The 25305-nt window shown below is 36.4% G+C and overlaps 1 protein-coding gene across 1 annotated transcript; it reads left to right on the top strand.

The window, feature by feature from the left end:
* Positions 1 to 1171: 1171 nt before the first annotated feature.
* Positions 1172 to 4279, top strand: LOC107773047 (glucan endo-1,3-beta-glucosidase 8). Its single transcript, XM_016592496.2, has 2 exons — positions 1172 to 1912; positions 3062 to 4279. Exons 1-2 carry the CDS (start codon positions 1572 to 1574, stop codon positions 4161 to 4163), a joined length of 1443 nt encoding a protein of 480 aa, XP_016447982.2. The 5' UTR covers positions 1172 to 1571; the 3' UTR covers positions 4164 to 4279.
* The last annotated feature ends 21026 nt before the right edge of the window (positions 4280 to 25305 follow it).

Genomic DNA, 25305 nt, shown 5'->3' on the forward strand with positions numbered 1-25305 from the left:
TTAGAACTTTTGAATGTTCCAATAAGTTTTATAACCATTAACATTAGTAAATTAAATAGTACTAACAAAAGCCCAAACCAAAATTAAATCAATACTAATGCTAATAAAAGACATTTAATTCAATACTATGAACGGGACTGTATTGAATATCTATTTTTTGTTTTGCAATAATTTAGATAAAAATGCATTACCTATTTTTATTTTTTCTTTAGCGTTTAGTCATGCATTTAATACTTCCTTATTAGTTTACTTATTTTAGCATGACTTAGTACTCTTAGATTATGTTTATTTTTATTATGGCTTTTTAATTGGCAATATTTATATTATATAATTTTATTGTCTTTATTATTGAATATTTTAGGATAATGGCATGACATATCTCATATTTTGTATTATTTTCTTGAAAAATACTTTATATATTTGTATCTTACTAGGACTAAAGAAATATTTTGAGCATAATTTATAAGTTTTTTTTACGAAGATTTTACCGGAAAACCCCCGAAAAACCGAGAGTGAAAAACCCGAATTTTATTGGTTTGGTTTGGTCTTTAGATTTAATAATCTGACACAATTAATTTAGTTTGGTAATTATAAAATCCGAACCAACTCGATCTATATACACCTCTACCTCGCACAATAATTACCCTTTCACTCGTCTAGAGATTAAATTGGTTCAAATTACAGATCATTCAAAGGGAAATTAAAAGGAAGGAGAAGCAAAAGCACGCACGATAGTGTAAAACGTTTACAACTACCACTAGAAGCTCAAAATCAGTATGTACAAGTATGTGTGAAACTGTACATATTAACAACAAATTCAGTATAATTCCAAAGTTTTTATAGAAAGACACACCAAAAATATGATACACAAAGAATGTTAAGCAAACCACTTGTTACTTGATGATTTTCGTCCTGGTATTGGAAATATTTCCGTAAGGGGCACTTGAAGTAAAATAGCCGAAATATATAATAAATGAAATTAAATATAATATAATATAATGTGAAAAATAAATATGGTGAGTCGGCAACCGACTTGCAAGTCCCCATGATATTGCATCAACTGTTGAAATTAAGTGATGTGATCCAATATGGGCGCCTTGAAACTCGTTTGCTCTTTCATCCATCAATATCACACTACACTACACTACTCCCTTTGACTCTTACTCTTGATATTTTAATCAATCATTTATAATACGTTCAGCCATTCTTCTTTCTTTTCACTGGCTTAGCTTCAATAACAAATATTAACCATAATTACAAGATTTTTCATCAGAATTATCCCCCACGTTTAGTACTTAACTCATCATTCAGTCAGACTCGGTCTATTTTCTCTATACTCACATTCCTCCCACAATTCTTTTACTGATTCACCCTTTTCTTCATTCTTGTACTATTTTTATTTATCAGGTCTCTTGTCAAAAATCATATCTTCTCTCTTTCTGGATTCTCTTTTCTCCCCACTAGCTAATTTCTTTGTTCAAGAAACCATTTTTTTTCAACAATAAGTCATCCAAGATTCTGCCAAATTCATTATCTGTTGACAATATTGCCCTGTTTTCGTCTGGAGAAACATGTTGAGACTTGGTGTTTTAGTAGTAGTATTATATTTCCTGGTATATTTGGGTGATAATAAAAAAAGTGTTGAAGGCCTAGGAGTAAACTGGGGAACAATGGCAAGCCACCCATTGGAGCCAAAAATAGTGGTGCAAATGCTGAAGGAGAATGGTATAAAGAAAGTGAAACTCTTTGATGCAGATAAAACATCCATGAACGCACTAGCAGGTACTGATATTGAAGTTATGGTTGCCATTCCTAATGATCAACTTCTTACTATGACTGATTATGATCGAGCTAAAGATTGGGTTAGACGCAATGTCACTCGCTACAATATCAAATCAGGTGTCAACATCAAGTAAGATATACGTATTAATTTCTTCTTTCCATTATTGCTCTTTGCTTCATTTGTCCAATACTTGCATCCACGTTTCTTATTTTATCGAGTGTCTGTTTCATTAATACAAGGCTTAGGTATTACTCCCTCCGTCTTCGTGATTATTAAAAAAATTCCATCCGTTCACTCTTACTTGGCATGTATCCTAAAAATAGATTTTCATTTTTACTTGACACTTTATTCATATAAAATTTCCTGTTATACCTGCAGTATTTATTACTCATTTCAAATCATTTTCTCAAATCCAATAAAATATGTATCAATTAATATGGGTATCATGATAAATTATGCACTTCATTTATTATTTATTAAGGGGCGTGAAAAGTCAAAACGTGTCAAGTAAAAGTGAACGGATGGGGTATTTGTTGTTTAAGAAATTCAAGATAAAATTAATCATTTTCTTTTTTACTTTTTTACCCTTAGTAATAATTATCCTTGAAAACTACAAACACCTCAATTATGAACAACTTTATTCAAATACCAATGAAGAATGATTAAAATATTAAGATGTGAATAAGGGTAAAGTAGTCAAAATCTCATCCTAATTAATTTTTCTGAAGGGGCTTGTACAAAAAAATCATAGACACATAATATGAGACATGGGAGTAGATAAGGAAAATTAATATTTTTTCTTTTTGGTAGGACCTGAACCCTCAATCTTCCTTAATTTTATTGATCACTAGAATGTACCCTTGAGTGTACTACACAAATATTCTTATAACTAAGACCACTAATTTACAAAAAATTTAAAAGTCAAATAATATGAACATGATATAATTTATTTTTTCCTTTTTATCTTTTCGTATTATGATACTTCCATATGTAGTTGTTCCTCCTTGCGTAGCTTTGAAAAAGTAAATGCAAGATATGTGTATTAAACAAAAAGTAAATTCTCAATGCTCTAGAATTTGATTATAAATGCCGTGTCTTGAGTTGCCAATATGTGTAGTATTATTAAACAAGCCAATTACAGCTAACTATTATAGCAAGCCTGGATTAATAACATGGCAAAATGACTTGTACACTGTTATTGTGAAATTCTTTACGCTGTTGGTTTATATAAGTTAAACTCGATTTCAATTTTGTATGATGCATTTAATCTGTCTACAGATATGTGGCAGTTGGTAATGAGCCTTTTTTGACAGCCTACAACAACTCCTTTGTGAACTTAACATTCCCAGCTCTACAGAATATCCAAAATGCACTAAATGAAGCAGGAGTAGGGGACTACATAAAAGCAACTGTACCACTAAATGCTGATGTCTATTTCTCACCAGAGTCTAATCCTGTACCTTCTGCTGGTAGATTCCGGCCCGATATAGCTGAACTAATGACACAGATTGTTCAATTCATGAGCAAGAACCAAGCACCCTTTACTGTAAACATTTACCCCTTTCTAAGTCTTTATGCCAATGAACATTTCCCATTTGACTTTGCTTTCTTTGATGGTGCTAGCAACCCTGTTGTCGATAATGGGGTCGAGTACACCAATGTCTTTGATGCCAACTTTGATACCCTCTATTCAGCATTAAAAGCAGTTGGTTATGGCAATACGACCATTCTAGTTGGAGAAGTTGGTTGGCCTACAGATGGTGACAAGAATGCTAATTTAAACAACGCGTATCGATTCTATAAAGGACTGTTTTCCAGGCTTGGAGCTAACAAAGGAACACCCCTTAGACCTGGATACATTGAAGTTTACTTGTTTGGACTAATTGATGAGGATGCTAAAAGTATTGCTCCTGGTAATTTCGAGCGACACTGGGGAATTTTTCGATACGATGGGCAGCCAAAGTTTGCTATGGACATTTCAGGTCAGGGACACGAAAAGCATCTTGTTGCTGCAAAAAATGTGCAATATCTACCTAAAAGATGGTGCATGCTTAATCCAAATGCTAATAATTTGAGCATACTTGCTAATAACATTGACTATGCTTGCACATTCTCAGATTGTACAGCATTAGGATATGGTTCTTCTTGCAATAATTTAGATGCTAATGGAAATGCATCATATGCATTTAATATGTATTACCAGGTTCAGAATCAATTAGATTTGAGTTGTGATTTTCAAGGATTGGCAATGGTCACTGACAAGAATATATCTCAAGGAACTTGTAATTTTATTATTCAGACAGGTATTTACTCTGTCTCTTCCAAGGTTTTGCCTGGGATTGTTGTATTGCTAAGTGGCTTCACATTTCTTTTACTGTAGATAAACTTGCATGTGCTATTTTTGATAAATTTATTTGCATTACAGATTGTATTCAAGAATATTATTGGGTATCTCACCCTTCAATAAAAGTTTACAGGATTTGTGTTTTTTCGTTCCAATTCTCAGCTTCTTTTGTGATTGAAATGTGAGCTCAAAGTTGCTTTTCGTTATACTATTGGGACCAAAAAGTCCCCCAATGTTACCTAAGGGTCCAAAATACATTTCTCATCTAATGCCCGTCCAATTTGAAAAAACTTTTGACGATTTTTTCATGCCACTTTTGACCCGATAGTATAATGTAGGGCAAGACTGAACATTTTCAAGGGAGAAATTCAAAAATAGCCAGATTTACAACTGGTCGTTCAAAGATAGTTCAGTTTAAGTAATCGAAATTTAGCCACTTTTCATGTAAAGATAAATTTGAGTGAAAACACTGTTCAAAACCAAAAAAATACGACAGTATATTATGTTGAAGTCCCAGCATAAGTATACTTGAACTCCAGCATATTATACTGGTATGCTGGAACTCCAGCAAAATATGATGGAGTTCCAGCATAAGTACACTAGAACTCCAGCATAATATACTGGAATTCCAGCAAGTATACCTGTCCAGCATAATATGCTGAAGTTCATACACAGGTGCACCGAACTCCAGTATATTATGCCGGATCGATCTCTGTTGCAGCAAAATAGTGGCTATTTTTCATTGACTTGGTAAACTTTTGGCTATTTTTGAATAATTAGTCCGAAATACCGTGCTATTTTACCATTTTCAAATAGCAGACTGACAAATTTGGTCTTAAGTAGTTATTCAAGATGTACTCAGTGGGGCAGTCAGTTGAACATCTTTTATCGAAAAATTATACCACGTATATAAAATATTATACTTTATATAAATAAAAAATTATTTGTTATAAATATATATTAAATATTGAATATCCTTAGCAAAATTCCTGGTTTTGTGAGTGGATGTACTTTGTACTGTACTTAGACATATGCGTTTGAGAATGTTTACTATTATACATTTTTATTTTAAACAAAGATGTTAAGTATTTCACAATGTTGTTAGAGTTACATGTCAAAACGTTTGTATTATAAATAAATATTATCATAGAGATATAGAAAGCAAAAGCTGGTAGAATTCCAGTCTATATAATTTCTCTTGTAATAGAAAAGCTCAGAATTAGTAAGTGAAAAAGTTAACAAAATATTATGCACTCAAGAAGGCCAAATACTTCCAAATGACTTCCCAAAAACGCTAAAATTATGGTTCCTTATTTCTGTACTTTAATTAATGAGGTGAAATTACAGCCAACTTTCATCATTCGGAACCACTTAAGTTTCTAACTCGGTTTCTGAGTGGGATTTTATTTTAAACAAAAGAAACTGCATAAAGAGGAAGGAGTCATCTCCCTACCTATACGAGAAGTAGACGAGCCCAATTATTATGTATTAATATGCTGTTTCAACCCAGTACAATTATCCTATCCTATACTAAGTGAGGGAAGGATTCCTCCCATTTACAAGTGTTATGTTATGCAGCTAGTGTGATGCATGAAATGCATTTAAAAGAGAAGATGACTATACTTTAACAAATGGATTTATTAGAAAATATAATCCTCTTTTTACAGATGCAGATAAAAGAAGAGAATTTAAACCTACTATCACGCTTCAAAATTATGTGACTGGCACCCGATATACTACCCGACTCAAAGGGACCAACCCGTTCAAGAATACACATTTATATATCTAATAAATTCATGTGGAAGCCTTTTTCAGATAGAATTATTTTTAAATGATTAAAATCGTCAATTAAACACAATCTTTAAAACCTTTTTCAATAATTAAAAGTCAAAAAGATAAGAATATTTCTTCCATACATGCTATATGAATAACCGTTATTTACAATCTCAAAAGACTAACAATTGTCTATGAAATCTTTATGACACGAGAATAAAATAAAAACTTTTGATAATTTTTTATTTAAAAGAAAGTAGGAAATAACATGATAGCTATCACCGAATAGAAGTGATGTCTCATCATATACCTCGGGAAGAGAGTCATTCTAGCCTTGTATGCTCAGCACGTACCGCACCTCATTCTAAAATGCATAAAGTAGACAAGGCCCTGAAGAGGGCCCGCGAGGGTTGAGTACATCGTCCATTACAGTGGGAAGTGTCGTAGACTCTCACAACTCGAGTTCCTGAGACATTGCATTACAAAAATAATGCATCCAACACTTGATATAAAGTGATAAATATTTATATCAATCATGTTCTTTATCATTTTAAATAAAATGACGAGTGGAATATGAACCATGATATAAACATTTAAAACATTTATATCAATACACAATTTCAATAAAAATCGTATAAATCCATTTCAATTTCATTAAATCATTGAAATCACTTTTGGCTCCTTAGACCTAAACATAAGAAATCATCTTTTACCTTTCACGGGTAGCACTATAAGACACCAACAAAAGAATAATCACTAGGTGATCAACCTAGCAACAATTATTGAATCCCTACTTGTCCGGGCGACTTTCTGTAGTACTATGCAAGCCGACTTTGTAGCCATCCGACTGGTCATTTTGAGTTCTAGTGCGTCGTTCGGTGGTTTGAGGCCTTGAGTAGCTTCACTTATGGTATTATGACTTGTACGCGTGGTGGAAATTGAATTTCGGGAAGTTTGGAGTTGATTTGGAATGAAATTCTCATTTCGAAAGCTTTAAGTTGGAAGAGTTGACTAAGGTTTGACTTTTGAGTAAGCGATCTCGAAATCGGAATTTGAAAGTTCCAATATATCTGTATGATTATTTTGGACTTGGACGTATATCCTGATCGGGTTTTGGATGACCTGGGAGCGTTTCGGTACCTATTGTGGAAAGTCGGCTTTTTGGAAGGATTTCATAAATTTGAGTTGAAGTGTATTTTAATGTTATCAATATTTGTTTGGGGTTCTGAACCTATAAATAGCTATGTTAAGTGATTCTGGTCTTAGGAGCGCGTCCGGATGTAGATTTGGAGGTCTGTAGGTCATTTTGGGGTCGTTTGGCGAAAGTTGGAAGTTGAAGGTTTTTGGAAGTTTGACCGGTAGTGTACTTTTTGATATCGGGGTCGGATTTCGATTCCAGAAGTGGGAGCAGGTCCGTGATGTCAATTATAACTTGTGTGCAAAATTTGAGGTCAATCGAACTTGATTTGATAGGTTTCGGCGTCGAATGTAGAAGTTTGAAGTTCTAAAGTTCATTAAGCTCAGATTAGGGTACGATTCGTGGTTTTAGCGTTGTTTGATGTGTTTTAAAGGCTCGACTAAGTTCGTAATGTGTTTTGGGACGCGTTGGTATAATTGGTTAAGGTCCCGAGGGCCTCGAGTGGATTTCGGAAGGTTAGTAGATCAAATTTCTGACTAAAGGAAAAGCTGAAGAAATTTCTGCTGTTGGTGCAACCGCTTCTACGGAAGCTTCATCGCAGAAGCGACCCCGTAGAAGCGAGGTAGTGGACCGCAAAAGTGGCATGGGCAGGGCTGGACTGAGGTCGTAGGTGTGAAGATGATTTCCGCACCTACGTGATCGCGGAAGCAGAAGGGAAGGCATAGAAGCGAAAGCGAGCAGCTAGGACATTTCTGCAGGAGCAAAATTTTTGGCCGCACCTGCGGAGCCGCAGAAGCGGCTACTATTTCGTAGGTGCGAAGGCCGGGTTGGGCAGTGGGTTATTTTAAGACGGGATTTGGCTCATTGCTTTCATTCTCTCTTGGTTTGGAACGATTCTTGGAGAGCTTCAAGTAGAGGTTTTCATCATCAATAACAAGGTAAGTTATCCCTACTTCAAGTTAAATACATGGTATATGTATGGATTTAAACATGGAAATTTGTAGAAATTTGGGATTTTAAAGAAAAACCTAGAAAATAGTATTTTGGATTTTGATCATGGAATTGAGAATAAATTATATATTTGAATTCGTAATGTTACGGGTAATGGTTATCTTCAAAGAAAATCGGAATCCGGGCACGTGGGCCCGAGGTTGCTTTATCGACTTTTCGAGTGAAGTTGGAAAATTGTTTAAATCGATTTGTTATGAATATTAGAGTATATATTTATGGGTTTGCACATCGATTGACGAGTTCTGAAGTGACGAGCATCGGTTTGAAGTGCTAGAATGGCGCTGAAGACGGTTATGGAACTTCAGAGCGAGGTAAGTGATAGCATCCTAGGAAGCTCAAATTCATTCAAGGACAAGGATGAAGCTTTGGAATCTCAAAGAGGGTTTTTAACAAGATCTCAAGCTAAAAAGCTGCAAAACAAGGTCATTGGACTTTAGGAACGATCAAAAAAGTTGTTAGTTGGGAGGAAGAGCTTAAGGATAAAGGATATGAGTTATTTAGGTGTTATAATTATTTTATGGCCCAAATTCATGTCCAATAAGAGGTGGATTAGATCCAAAGAAACATCCTCTAAAGAAGGTCCAAATCGGGTCACTGTTGGACCAATTTACCACCTAAAATGTGTCCAAACTTGCAGCTCATACAGTCCTACATAAAGCCACGTTTTTATAGCATAAAAAGGATTTATTTGATGTCCAAGAATGGTACAATAGTCGTGCTGATGTTGAGTTCAAGTTGGTGCCAAGTTGCTTGCAAATTTCCTTCAGATTTTCAATATTTTCAAGATTCTAACCAAGATTGGTTTGGGACTTATTTTCATATATTATGGGACTATATTTATTGCTTTCCTAGTTAGTTAAAGTTATTTTTTCCTTTTTCTAAGATTTTTGGAATTACTTTCCAAGAATGACTTGGTTTTTGCTTCCTACTATTTTTCTTTTCCTAAGGTAGTTGGACTTGTTGTCCAAAGTAGTTTAGGACTTTATTTACTTATTTTTTTGGTAGAATTTCGTGACCCTCTCTATATAATATCAATAAAAATTGTGAGATTTTTTTTGCTCTCTTGTGTGTGGCTACTCTTGGACTTATTCTTCAACCTTCACGACTCAACTTAAGGTGGTAAGATGAATTTTTCGAAATCTTAGATTACTTCTAGGTATTCAAGAAAGGTGATACGTTTAGGCTTATTGTTGTTCTTGTTATTCTAAAGGGTCGGGTTTCACAATCTATCTCTTATTTTTAACCTCTACCAAAGTCAATAAATTCTTTGTTAGCTAATTGTTGTTGTTAGGATTAACTTTCAAGAATAGACTTCTTGAATTCAAGAAACTTTCTCGTTGTTGATACCGGCAAGACCCAGCCAGATGATGTCTGTTGGTTGGTAGTGAGAGGACTCTTAGTACCTGCATACCCAAAAGAGGGCGCTGGTTAAAAAACAATCATTTTTTTTCTTTCTTGCTCTCCCTTAGCAGCGGGAAAGGAGTCTATCTATCTGCCTAGCTTTGGTAGATTTCCCCCAACGCAATCCACAGAAATTCCACGAATCCCTTGGTGGATAAGTCCGACGACTCAACAACAGTGCAGAATTGAGTTTCTTGTCTGATGGATCTGATCTATAGTTAGGGGGCAATACATACCAAAAGGTTCGAAGAAGGAAGGCGCATAAGAGTATATAACCAACCTACCCTTCTGTATAACCTATTCACATTAGTGAAGCGGTTGGATGTATAAAGGAAGTGCACGTTTGTGAGACCTTAGTCGGGATGCATAGGTAAAACTCTTTCTTGAATTCAATCTATCTTTAATTTCTGCCTTTTTCATTTCTTTATTTTCTTTTAATTTCCGCACGTTTCTTGATTTTCTTTAGTAGTTCCTAGACCCCTATCGTGTTGTTATCAAGTGGTATCAGAGCGTAGGCTAATCAAGATTTCAATCTTGATAATCTTGGGAGGCTCTTGAGCAACAAAAAAAACAAAAATCAACCCAAAAAGTGTTATTGCTCATTATTATTATTAGAATTCAAGTATTATTTGGTTTTCAAGTCAAGAAAGGAAACAAGAAGAGGGGATCTTTGTTCTTGAAGATTAAGGAAACTTCTTTCCTTATTCTTATGGGTTTTGTGTTTCCTAAAATTCTTTCCTTTTTTTCTACTAACCAATTCATATTCTTCCTAGGTTTGGTCATTCACTTTTCTTTCTTTTTCTAACTCCATATACTTATCACTAAGGGTTGTGACTAGTAAGGTTTATTAATAAATGTAAATGTTAACAATCAAGAGTTGCATTGAGTGGAAAAAGGCAAGAGAGGTGAGAATATTAGAAGGAAAAAGCCAAATTTGAGAGAGACATAATTCTTCTAATCTTCGTTCAAGATGTCTCAAACAGGTAGTTATTGTGAAAGGAGGTGAGCTATGACTCAACAACTTGAAAAGTCGAACTAACAGTATACCGAATAGAAGGAAGACAATGGTAAAGTTATTTTTCAAACAAGAGCTAAAGTGATGTCCGCAATTTGTGCCCTTAGAATTGACAAAGAGTTTGGCTATAACTCAATTAGCACTTATATGGTTGAAAAATCGAACTTGCATTGTGTTGAACATATTGAACCCTACATGTTGAGAGGAGTAAAGGTAGATAAAAGAGTGTTATTACTATTCTCTATTGGAAGGTATGAGGATGTAATCTGGTGTGATGTGATTCCCATGAATAATTATCATATCTTGTTGGGAAAACCGTGGTATGTTTACAGAATACCTTCAAATAACAATAAAAAAAAATAGATACTCTTTTGAGGCTAACGGGAAGAAACTCATTCTTGGACCTTTGACTCCCTCACAAATTTGTGAAGATGAAAAGACCATTAAAGAGAATATGGAAAAATACGAGAGAGAAAAGAATGAGAGGAGTAAGGGAGTGCATGTCGACATCCCAAGAGAGGAAAAAGGAGAGGCTGTGTTGAGTGAAGAGAATAAGATGCCAAGTGAGAAAAAGAGTGAGCTTGGAGGAAAAGAAAGGAGAGAAGGCAATGAGATAAAAAAAAAGTCAATGAGGTAGAGAGAGAAAAACAAGAGGGTTTGAGTGAAGAAAAAGAAGAAACTTTAGTGAGAGAAAAGAGGCTAAGTGTGAGGAAAGAGTTAGTCTTGAGATAAAAGCCAAAGAGAGAGTAAGTAAGAAAACATGTTCTTTGTTTCCTAACCTATTAACTCTTTCTTGTTTTAGTTCTTGTATTTTTGTGCAGCCACGTATTGAAAAACCTTCTAAAGGGATAGGTGAGGCACAAGAGATGGTGGAAAAGGATCCAATTGGATTCCAACATGAATTTGGCGAAATCTATTCTTGTTGGATGGTGGAAGATAAAAGCTTGGTTAATTTCTTTATTGTTGAACCTTTTGACTGTGTTGATCCTTATTTACAGGTTTATGATATGGAGTTCCCTAAAGACATTGCTAAGTTGGAGTCACTGCATAAAAGAATACAAGGTGATGATGTTCCATTGGTAAATAAGTCCAAGTATAGTATGTATAATTAGTTTATTCGATTTCTTGGGCTTTCTAGAACACCTAAGGTATTTTTAGAGGTAATGAACTATACTTTTTTTTCTTATGTTGGTGACTTTATTATTTTTGTGGATGATAATATTTTGATGCATATCAAGTTATTAACTGTTATATCTAAGTTCAAGTACAAGAGTAATTTGCTTCCTTTAGAAATTGAGTATGACATAAATGATTATGTATTCCAACTTGGTGGAAAGAGGCATGAAATTGTCACGACCCAAAATCTCACCCATTGTGATGGCGCCTATCGTGGTACAAGGCAAGCCTCAACTCAATATCTCAACACAGTAGAACTTTTAAATAAAGGCGGAAGCATTTAATATTAAATAAAACCTTTTAGAACAGAATATAACTCCAAAAGTACTAAACAATCCATCCCAAAAACCCGGTGTCACTGAGTGCATGAGAATCTAAATGATAACAACATCCGACTGATAAAACACTATCTGGAAATATAGAACAATACAACATGAAAGGAAAGGAGAGTCAAGGTCAGCGAATGCCATGCAGCTACCTCAATAGTCTTCTGAGTCTGACTCCTCAATCAGCAACCGCCGTGACCAGAAGTGTCTAGATCTGTACACGAGATACATGGGGTAACGTGAGTATACCAACTCAGTAAGTAACAGAAATAAATAAGGAACTAAGACGTAGTGACGAGCTATAAAATAGAGTTATCTCAATAACTTTCAAATAAGAGTAGTCATACTTTCAATTTAACAGTTTAAGTCTCATCAATGCATACTCAAATAAACCGGATATCAAATATTCTAAAAATATGTACGAAAGGGACAAATAGCAACCAGGTGTAGCAATTAACTGAAAACAAATATGGCCTCTCAAGGCAACAGTCACTCAGCTCATCTAAACAGCTCAATCACTCGGCTCTCAACCCTCAATAATAATACTCAATAGGTACCTGCGCTCACTGGGGGTGTACAGACTCTGGAGGGGCTCCTTCAGCCCAAGCGCTATAAACTGCACGGACAACTCACGTGCTGAACGAATAACTCACGTTCTATCATATACCTGCGCTCACTGGGGGTGTGCAGACTCCTGAAGGGGCTCCTTCAGCCCAAACGCTATAATCTGCACGGACAACTCACGTTCTGCACGGACAACTCACATGATATAATATATTATCTAGATCCACACGGACAACTCACGTGCTACACGGACAACTCACGTGCTATAGTATCAATATCTGAATCCGCACGGACAACTCACGTGCTACATGGACAACTCACGTGCTATAGTATCAATGTCTGGATCCACACGGGCAAATCACGTGTTGCACGGACAACTCAGGTGCTATAGTATCAATATCTGGATCCATACGGGCAACTCACGTGTTGCACAGACAACTCACGTGCTGTAGTATCAATATCTCACAACTAGGCCCTCGACCTTACTCAGTCATCAATCTCTCCAGTCTCTCGGACTCTCATAAATCATATAAATAGCCCAAACAGAAGTAATATCATGTATCAACAATAAATAGTAAGAGACAAAGGCATAATAAGCAAGAAAAGCTATTACTGAGTACAAATAGTAATGTAGCAGCTAATTCAGCAAGTACACGACCTCTCAGGTCTCAACAGTGATCACATAAGGCCTAAAAATGATTTCTAACATGAAGTACAATCAATTTCTATGAAAACAGAGGGAACATGTATTAAACAATAGGCCAATTGATTCCACAGTCTCGCGGGACGGACCAAGTCACAATCCCTACGGTGCACGCCCACATGCCCGTCACCTAGCATGTGTGTCACCTCCAAAATAGTCATACAACACAATGTCCGGGGTTTCATACCCTTAGCACTAGATTTATAACCATTACTTACCTCAATCCGAGCAAAATCCTACTCCGCAATGCCTTTGCCGTTCAAATCGGCTTCCAAACATCCCGAATCTAGTCACAATTAACTCGATTTATTCAATACATATTATAGAAATTAATTCCATATGAAAATACTAATTTTCCAACAAAATCTGAAATTAACCCAAAAATCGCTCGTGGGGCCCACGTCTCGGAATCTGACGAAAGTTACAAAATATGAACGCCCATTCAACCAGGATTCCAACCATACCAAAATTACTAAATTCGAACAACAAATCGACCTCCAAATCTTAAATCTAAGGTATAGAGAATTTCTACCATTTTCAACCCAATTTACTAATTTCATGATAGAAACAACAATAGATTCATGTATTTTAACCAAAATCGAGTTAGAATCACTTACCCCGATCCATATGGTAAAAATTGCCTAAGAAATCGCTTCAATCCGAGCTCCATAGCTCCAAATATGTTAAAAATGGCTGAAACTCGCGTTTTGTAATCTGTCCAGGTAAGTCGCAGGTGTCGAATACGACTTATAAATCGCATTTGGTAACAACGATTTGCCTCTTCCCCAGAACACAGCATTACCCGCCTTCAGTAAATCAATAATAACTTTTTGTACAAATGTCCAAATGATGAACGGTTTGAAGAGTTAGAAACTAGACTCAAAGACCTTTATATATATATATATATATATATATATATATATATATATATGTAGATATGCTCGTCCAAAGTGTGATCTTGTGCGTGCTCATTTAGAATTTTAGTCTATAATGAAAATTTTCAACTTGGCTTGGACTTAGGCCTCTCCTTAGACCCCAAATCACTTATAATATGATTGTTACACTTATTATCATATCCAATTGATATCCATCATATTAATAGTCCTCGTTCGCAGACAAAATAATATAATTAGCGCATGTCAACTTTCGTCATAGCGCTTAAGTACTTCAATTTTTTTTGGGTGTTACATTCTCCCCCACTTAGGATCATTCGTCCTCGAATGAGAAGCAGAGTCCTCTCCCAAACACATAACATAATTTAACCTTTTTTTCCATACACCTCCAGCTCCCAAATTTTTACCAAGTCCCAAATTTTTCAAAAATTTCGGCAGAGTCTCCTTTGTAATTGGGCTTATCCACCTGTTAGGGAATCACCAAAACCATCCTAACAACACATCCACAACTCGACAAAGCTTCACAATGTTTATCAACAACACTAATCTTAATATTACATACATTATATTATCAAAATTGATACATGGACACGAGTTGCACCTATTTGAATCGTAACACATAGAAAATACCTTTCGATCTACCATTATTGGACTATTCAACCAAGTAATAACATTTTCTTTCCTTAACGTTTTCGACCTTCAAAGTGGGCTCCTCGACTCATAGATTTCGTCATAATACATTTACAGAAGCGATCTCAACTCCCAGACTTATCTAACTAGTATGACAAATAGATTCCCCTCATAAGCCAATTACCCATTAACTTTACCTTTAGTAGTTTCCCAACGGAATGATACACAAAGGATTTTCAACTACCTTCTTAGACAAAAATACATGAAAACACAAAATACATAGAGAAAAATAATAGGGAGACATCATACTCATAGTTTGGCATATTCCCTTCGGAATTTCATAAGACCCGGTGTAACTACACATACTTTACCCGTATTAGAAATTCATATAACATCCTCATGGAGAAAATATTGAGAATAACCCATTCACTTTCTTCAACTCTAAATCTCTAGGCCGAACATCTGAACTAAACCTTTGTTGACCTCCAACAATTACTCTAAGAGTTCTGGTACAAAAATGATGATAAAATCTCATATCTCATATATTTGATCACGGGGTAATGCTTCTTCGTTGATATGTTTGAACCTTCAAATATAGTTCACCTATCACACCTTCATATCCGAGGGTAATCCCACATCATCCTATACCATATAGACCTGAGGACACCACATAACTAAAAATTGCTAATTTGGCCTTAGCCCATAAACCTTGGAATCAAACTTCCAACTTCCAAAAATTTCTTTTAAAGAACCGAATTTCACGTCAACACGTTGTATGAATTAGAGCAAGTTGTATTAAGCTTTAACCATGACCCCAAATATAATTACACAATATACTACGCAACTCGCATACTCGCAACACCATTTCCGATCACAGTAACTGCTCAAAACCAACCAAGTACTAGTATGAAACTCCATTTTCCATAAAGTCTCGTTCCAAAATCTTCGTGCACTCCCGATATTATTCTCCCAAATCTACCGTAATCACATTCCATAGTACTCATTCTAGGTCTAATGACCTTATATCACCAAACACAACTATTCTAGCTATTCCGATGTAATCCTGCCCTTTTCGACATAGAACATTATTTAAATCCAACTCATCAAATTCTGTGAGAAGGCCATCTATATGTTCATGCGCCCAATTTTCTTAAATTGCCCTGATTTGGAAATATCATAGCACGAATAGGAAGAAAACCATTAATCATATAATTGATCGGGGAATCGCAATTTCCACAGAACTCACGTGCTAACAATAGCACCTGCACAGACAACTCACATGCCAATCACATCAATACATATATATGCACGGACAACTCATGTGCTAACAATAAAATACGCACGGACAACTCACGTGCCAATAATATAATCTGCCTGGTATAGTCTCAGACCTCCAGTTCAAACATTTATATGGGAGCATTCAAACAGGTATACATTTTCATGCCGAGTAAGATAAGACTTTCATGTTCCTGGACTGGTATAAGTGACATACTAAAGTGTAAGCATGTACCAAGTATGTTATCATAGCTCAAATCGAAAAAAATTCATCACTGAGGCATTTATCAAGTTTGTTCAGGGATTTTAACCCCTATGCAGCCGCAAACATAACCAAAATAGCTCACGCAATGTTACAGATGAGAAACACCATAGCTTAAAGCTTAATTGTCAATTCTAAGCTTGTTATAGCCCAAACATTTTCATGCGCATGAATAGTTTCCCCGGTGCTCGTACATGGGTTCAAACCTCACATATATGTGCACTCGTAGCGCGTAGTTATCACAATCAATTAGTGCAACTAGTGCCCCTATTGAGTTTAAATAAAATACTCACCTCAAATATGACACAATCCCGAAATAGTATAATTTTGAGAACTCCCAGTCTCCAAATTCATAGATCACATAATTCACCGTAACTGATCACAACCTTAGGACTCAAATGACTAACACATCCCTCAAGCATGATCATCCCACGAGAAATATTTCCATAGTTCTTCCGTGCTACATAATAAAATCTGAATATTAGTAGTCGATCAAACCAGGTGAGTGCCGTTATACCAATGAACATCCGATAGTCAAAACATAATGCGCCTTTTTGAAATGCGCACCCCTCTTAGGGATTACCGAGCAGTTATAAAATTCATCTAAATATCTGAAACTGACTATCATATCCAGAATTCGTGACATTCCCTTCAAGAATGAACTGCCACCTTGTACATGAAAATCTAAATCCCGCACAACATACCACGTCCATCATGCCCTCATGTAACAAGCACAAGAATCTCATTATAAATTCTGGGTTACATGTGTCACACCTCCTTTTTACTACACCCCGACAAGGGGGGTATAAGGGAGTTTTTTCCAACTTAAAGTGACAATCGAAACGGGATCATTTTATTAAAAATTCAGAGTTGCCACTTGGGATAATTTATGGTGTCCCAAGTCACCGGTTTAAATCCCGAATCGAGGAAAAGATTGACTCTATATTACAGTCTGCGAACCAGAAATCCGGGTAAGGAATTCTGTTAACTCGGGAGAAGGTGCTAGGCATTCCCGGATTCCGTGGTTCTAGCACGGTCGCTCAACTGTTATAATTGGCCTATTATTTGATTTTAAATACTTTTGAACCTATGTGCATTTTTACTTTTAAAACCACTTTTATTCATTTTTAGGAAGAATGCAACGTTATTTAAAATATATTTCGAACCGCGTCACATAAATGCATCCGTAGTCCGCAACACATCTTATATAACATTGAGATTTGGATTTGGGTCACATAAATGCACACCCGAGTTTAGGAAGGTAGATTATTAAAATGACGCGCCTAAAGCAACTACGCGTTTGTAACTTCGCGAGGTCCATGGGAATTTGCTAAATGGCATGCCTCGAGTTCTAAGGATTCTAAAAGAAATAATTAAACGAGGGCCACGCATTTGAGATTTTGTTTGGCATGGCACGCCTCAATTCCAATTTTAAAGGGAATTCAAACTAAATCATGAAGTGCTATAAACTATTTATGTTGCCTAATACAGCACACCTCCATTAATTAAAGTGATTAGCTAATTGACAAGAAGCATAGGGAATTCGTACAAAAACAAAGCTTACTTCAACGGGTGTTCACACTAACATTTAAAGGGATCAGCGTATAAGGAAAGCCAATTATTCGAAAATAATCTGGGCTCATGATGGCCAGCGGCGAATTTGCTTAAAGCAGAACCGCATAGGGCCCAAATAGACCATTATCCTGTCTCCAAGTGAACCCAGAATATGGGCCCAAGTTAAGCCCAAATTTCACGGGTGGGTAGATACCCCCAAACCCATGAATCAAGGATCGAATCCTTGCCTCACACCCAGCACAAATGAATCAATGGAGCCTGAATAAAGCTCTAACGATGAGTCAACACATTATAATAAGGTAAATGCAAGATTTTGAAATTTCAACCCCAATAACATGTTGTATATCCTTTTGAAACATTTTTACTAAAAATAGACATCTGGGATTCGAACCTACGAATTAGTCATTCTCGTACCATACTCAGTACATAACCAACTTAAATATGCAATGAACATCGAACATGTGATTTCCTGTTTGAATTACAACCCCCAAAACTATGCAAACTTAGAACCAAATCCTAAAAAAAAAAACAAAAAAAACTTAAAGCAATGTAATCAAGCTACATATTAATCATGAACTGGAATTCAAACATTAACTTAAACGAATTTAAACCAAACCATCATGATATGCCCTAACTGATTTAAGCCTACACTACAGAAGCATTCACATCCTTTAAATGTTCAAATACAAAGTTCTTCGACTTAATTACAGAACCACATGATGAACTAGAAGCCTAAAACATACTTTTGAAGATGAAACATAAGAGTATCAACACAGTGGAATGGACAACCCATGAAGAGCTTAAATTATCACAAAGACAGGGACAAACTCTATTTGAACAGGGACTGATATTCAATAAAGTTGAGATTCATTCTCAGATCTTCCACTTTGGTTACATGTTTTCAGATTTGAACTCCATATGTCATTTAAAGAAGCCAAGGAAATACCTGGAAAGCCAAACAAACAGAAAATGAGGAATCAACCTTGAACAACAACAACCAGAAGCTAACCCAGACTTAACAATCAACAATCAGCAGTGAAATCAGCTTGTGAAACCAATGGAACAGTAACCACCCAATAGAATTCAACCCAAAACTTTCAGAAATCCAAATTTAAACCATTTTAATCTCGGAGAGAATCAGAAAATGTTTCAGTGATTGAAAACTTTAAAACTCAAAGCAGAGAAATCAATGGAATAATTTTTAGATTTTCAACCGTTGGTATTTTTCAGAATTTTTATCTCTCAAGTCCTGCCTTGAAAGGCAAGAAAAGGTGCCTTTACAGGCAAGGGAATATGGCAGCATTCAGGAATTAGCTTTTATCCCTTAGTCCCTTTCCAATTTTTTTTTTTTAACTCAGAAATCCTTAGCTAATTTTCCTTTTTGCTTAACTACCCCTAAGGTAATTATCAAACTATCAACACAGTCCCTCACCCTGCTTCATGGAAGCTTCCTAGTTAGTTACAAAGAGATTCCCCTGCCTAATTACCCCAAATTGCCCCTATAACCCATGAAATTAACCCCTGAAACCAGAACGGATCACGGGTCAACTTTGACCCAATGGTTCAGAACCAAGATGAGTTGGAACTGACCCAAAACTAAAATCAAATTCAGAGAACCAATTAGCCTCAAACTAGGCCCTTATCTAATTAACAAATTGTAGCACATATGCTGAAATGTTTCAACAATTAAAAAGTTAGCCTAAAATGACTTACTACCTAGAATTAACTAAATTAGTAAAACTAGGTTAATTAACGGCCTAAACACATTGATTAAAGAAAAGGTGCAGGACTAACATGCATAAACAATTCTAGAAAAACTAAAAAAAAACTAAAAGAAGGAATCGAGAGGAAGAGAAAGGATTAGAAGGCAGAACGAAGAACCAAAAGAGAAGAAAAAAGTACCATGAAAACTCCAGGATAGTCAAAGAATCATAACGAGCCTTCAAATCTTCCAAATTCTGGCCAAGTTTGATGTCAATCGTGTGTTCTTAACAAGAACACACGAATAAAATTAAATTAGACCAGAAATTTCAACATTTCTCGATTTGGGATTTTTAGGGTTCACCTTCGAACCCAAATTCGACGGGTCTGGCGAAGATTCGAGGGAAAACAATCATGGATTTGGAACGAGGGAGTCGTGGTGGTCTTGGGGTGTAATTTTGGTGGTGTTTGGAGGTAGCGCGGCCACCCTAAAGTGGTGGGAGAGTGGGGGCAGCGTCTAGGGTTCTTGGGGATTCTCTGAAGGGACGAGGCTGAGAGAGAGACGATGAAAGGGAGGGGGGAGAGTGATTCGGACATATAAATATTAGAGGGAACCCAGTTCCCGTCCGTTTGATTAGAAACAATCAACGGCTCAGATCAGAGGCTACCAAAATGGCGTCGTGTTGGGTTGGGGTAGGGCTGGACCGGGTAGGAGACGGTTTGGGCTGGCTTTGGTTGGGTTTGGACGGGTTTCTGAATTGGTCCTAAGGATGAAATAGCCCAAAAATCTGATCTCCCACTTCTTTTCTTTTTAATTATTTCAATATTCTTTTTTACTCTCTTTTTTAAAAAAAAGAAAATAAAAATAAAAAAAAACCTAAACTAATTCCTAAATCAAATTAGTCCTACCATATTTAATTAATTAACTATCTAACAATTACCACAATTAATTAAAAAATCAAATTAAAGGAAAAACTACCAAAATTCAAAACTAAAATTAAAAAGTGCAAAATAAGTTATATTTTTTTTTATGATTTTTCCACATTTTATAAAACAACTAATTTGATAATTAATCTAAAAATGTGAAATTAAATTCTAAGTGCAAATGCAACATATTTTTGTATTTTTCATTAGTTAAATAAAATAACATGCACAGACAAATGCAAAAAATACCACAAAATTGCAAACAATTGGAAAAATTATTTTGTTTTGAATTTGTGGGAGTAATTCGTATAGGGCAAAAATCACGTGCTCACAGTTGCCCCTCTTTGCTCGGAAACACGAAGAGTTTTCGTGCAAAGATAAAGTGAGCATATACGAGTGATTTTTGCCCGTTTGAATACTCTGTGTGAAGCACTTTTTGAAAGATTTGACCGCACCCTGCTTCTGAGGTTGCCTACATATCCTTGTCTATAAAGGAATCAGGTCAGTGTAGTTCGTGAAGTTTTGGTAGTTGAGACTACCATGAAGCTGTGATTTCACTGTTGTTGCTGTTGCTACTACTGCTTACTGAACCCCTTATTACACCATGACAAAATAAAAAGAAGCTAGACTAAACTATGATCTATGAATTACAAAAGCCCTATCTATATCTTCAAACTTAATCTTGTGATCCTTGTTGCCTTGTTGACTTGTATTCTCTCGGTGAAGTCCCTTTGTTGCCGACTTGAATTGTAATCTGAGATGTTTTCCTTTTTCTCTAGGTGGACGCCTGATTGCTGAACTCAAATTGTACTCTGAGATGCTTTCCCTTTCTCCAGGTAGACGCTTGACTGCTGAACTTGAACTGTATTTCCGTGCTCTCCAGCTGGGCGCCTGACTGCTGAACTTGAATTGTATTCCCGTGCTCTCCAGGTGGGCACCTGATTGTTGAACTTGAATTGTATTCCCGTGCTCTCCAGGTGGGTGCCTGACTGCTGAACTTGAATTGTATTCCTGTGCTCTCCAGGTGGACGCCTGACTGCTGAACTTGAATTGTATTCCCGTGCTCTCCAGGTGGGCACCTGACTGCTGAACTTGAACTGTATTCCCGTGCTCTCCAGGTGGGCGCTTGATTGCTGAACTCGAACTGCTTCTCCCTGTTCTCCAAGTGGGTGCTTAATTTCAACAAAAATAGACAAAACAAAGAAAATTTTTTGCCCCGGTTTGGTAGATGGGCACATATGTCAATGTTAAACTGAATCATGTTACCAAATATTATTAAGATTTTGAAAGCTAGGTCCCATTATCCAGGGGGGATTCTGACAACTCTTAATTAAACGACAATTTTAAATCTAAGTTATAGCTTCTAAAGGTGTGACTTCCGCTAAATCTTGTTATCTAAGAGGGTCTTAAACTATACCCCATTATCCATGAGGGTCCTGAAAATCAAAAATTAAGTATTATCTCAAAAGTGACAATTTTTACGGCTGAATTACACTACCCTACAACAGAGCTTACGCTAAATCTTGTTATCCAATGGAAGTCTTAAAGCTAAGTCCCATTATTCGGGAGGGTCCTGACAACTCCTAATTGAATCCTATCTCAAGAATGAAAACTTTGAGACCAATTTATATTCCTTTGGGGGTACATTTATGCTAGATTTTGCTATTCATGATTGTTTTGAATTTTAAACTAGGTCCCATTTTCCAGGAGGGTCCTGAAAATTTACGGTCAAACCTGTCTGGTGCTTGCTTTTCCCTACGGAGGGTTTCTCCGAAACAAACAAAATTTTCTGCCCCTGTTTCAATTAAAGAAAAATCTTGTCAGTTTAAAAATATGGTGGTTGGTTTGTGGCTTGACTTTGAGGGCGATTGCTCCTTCACTTCCCATGATCACTTTGATTTCCACTCGAAGACCTTGCTTGTTTATTGACTAATCACTTTCTCTGTCACCCTTATCACGGAAAATACCTCTTCTTCATTCAGACCCAATATCCTCCATCTGTCACATTGCTCATGAACTGACATTTACCAAACCTTTGTGTCTCACATAAATCTCGAAGCACGACACTTGCCACCCCCTCATGCGTATGCTGTTCTTTCTTGACTTAAACCTATGGCCCTGGCCTTGAGGTCTACTGCTACCTCACTTGCCATGATAACTTTGATTTCTGCTTGGAAGATCTTGCTCGTCGCTAGTTTACCACCCCTTTTTGTCAATCTTATCACAGAAAATACCTTTGATCCGTTCACCATACACCCTCCATCTGTGCATTGTTCATGAAATGATATGTACCGGACCTTTGTGTTTCACGCGACTCCCAAAGCATGTTGATTGTTACCAACTCAGTGCGCTCGTTGTTCTTTCCTGACTTATGACACTTTGATGTGCTAGCCGATCCCATTTTGTGCAATTGGAAAGCTGGTGGCAGATTTTGGAGTCATTTCTCACTTGTTCTGACCACACAGGCTCAGGAAGAGGAAGTAAACAAGACAAAAGGAACAGAGTAAAGGATAATGGAAAGAGATGATTCCTAACAAGAAAACTACAAAATAGAAACCTATCAGATGTGGATACCAACTCTAATGACCATGACATGCACCTGAGGCCTATTCTATTAAGCAAGTCTGATGTTCAACTCTTGTTGTATCCTTAAATCGTGAAACTGGGCTTCAATGCTTCAATTATCCAATTTGACTCACAATCCTTATTCAACTTGTAGTTCCCGAAGGGTTTTCACCATCAAGCCTCTCTCATTTTGTTCTTTCTCTCAACTTATAGTCACCTCAAGGTGCTCGTGAAGGTTTTCACCCATAAGACTCTCTCATTTTGATTTTTCTTGGCTTTCATCGCCTTGCGGTGCCCGTGAGGGTTTTCATCAATAAGACTCTCTCGTATTTCATTTCCCTTGTTTGGATTGGAGTGTTACCCCTAATATGATTCACCTCTACTTGCTCTCCTTGGTTTCTCTTGAAGACTGATCGGAAGGTCTTTCTTTGGACCGTAACGTGGGCTTTTGGATGGGGTTAGAAAGAAAGGGTATCAAAAGGCTCAAAGCAACTCATTTGGGTTTAAGATTACAACTTTAAGAATCGGATTTCTTACAAGAACCACAACTTCTGCCCCAGCTTCTTGCTTGAGGACTTTTGGATTTTTATTTTTGATGGGACCGAACTGTGAGACTGCCTACGTATTCTTAAAAGGAATCAGGTCGAACGTAGTTCATGTCATAGGAATTACTTTGTTGTTGTGATTTTTCTTTCCTTTTCTTCCTCTTTCTCCTCTTTTCTTTTCTTTCTTCTTTTTCTCTTGTTGTTGTTTTGTTGTTTTTCTTTCTTTCTTTTTCTTTTTCTTCTCTTTTTCCTTTTCTTCTTCTTTTTCTCTCTTTTTCTTTTTTTTTTATTTTCTTTTTTTCCTTTACTTATCTTTCACGCTTGCGTTTCTGATCTTTGCTACTGATTCTGAAAGAGGAGTATGAAAGAAAATAAATAAGGCTCAAAGGAGTAACGAAGGATAAAGTGTTTAGATAGCAGAACAAAATGCCTTCGTCATTCCAATCTCCAAAACATGCCAAGTGCAAACTACACAATTAAACAAACTAAGGAAAACATTTGTAACATCTTTTGATTGTACTAGATTTGATAACCATATACACACATTCGTCTTCTGCATCTATTAACTACAAAGCACCTTTGGACAACACCCCCACTCTCATAACCACGAACGGCCTCTGTCAATTTGGGCAAACTTGCCTTTAGCTTCAACTTGATGCGGCATGATGCATTTTAATAAGGTTTCTTTATGTTCTATCTGCCCCAGTTTCACATAATTTGGGCATGAAATGATCTCACAATGCCTTTACTTATTTCCCTCAAATGTCCCCATCATCTTCAAAATTGTTTCATTGCTTCCTGACTAAGCTGACTTTAAAGATCAGGCTGAGAATTATGCTGTGCATGTCATATCACTAGAACTATCATGAAAAGAACTGTAAAAGGAGAAGAGAACTAAAAAAATGACTAGAAATAGCAGAAAACAGAGAATTGCATTAGATAGACGGTGAAAGGGTTTGAACAACAAAACAAGCAAAATAAACTAGGGTACAACCCTAAAACAAACCTAGATAACACGAAACGAGATACTACGACTAAAGGAACTAGACAAAATAAAAGGATAGAAGTGTTTGAGTCACAAGACAATATCCGGATTACAACCCTGAAATAACCCGGACAACAGAAATGACAACAAACTAAACTACCAAAACTCTTCTCCGCCCGACCAAGAAATGGAGCGTCTTTCCAATTACCAAGCACGGTATCTTAGCCATTGAATTCTGCATCAACAATACTAGGACCTTCACAAGTCTTCATCACATTGTTTTTAACAAATTGCTTTTGGGTTCCTTTTGCTGGCTCGTTCTTAAGATCAAACTCTGATAGCGTTGAAAGCTTAGTAGCACATGGACCTTCGAGGCTCCCAGAAGAATTCTCACATTCTCTTTCCAAATAAATTATACCCACCATATGCGTCTCATTGTGCACAGGTGATGGACTTTGGCTGGTGTCTGCTGCATCTGGATTTTGCACGACAATGTCGCCTGCATCAATAAGCTTCTGAATCGTATTCTTCAGATTCCAACGCTTCTCTATGTCATGACCCGGGGCATCTGAGCAATATGCGCACCTTTGAGAAAAATCAAACTTCTTTAGAAGAGGGTTTGGCATTTTTATCCGGGTCGGCTTCAACTTGTCCAATTTCCTTAGCTTCTGGAACAGACTGGCATATGACTCTCCTAATGGAGTGAAGGTTTTCTT

Source organism: Nicotiana tabacum, chromosome 5 (genome assembly GCF_000715075.1).
Source record: "Nicotiana tabacum cultivar K326 chromosome 5, ASM71507v2, whole genome shotgun sequence".
Classification (NCBI taxonomy): Eukaryota; Viridiplantae; Streptophyta; class Magnoliopsida; order Solanales; family Solanaceae; genus Nicotiana; species Nicotiana tabacum.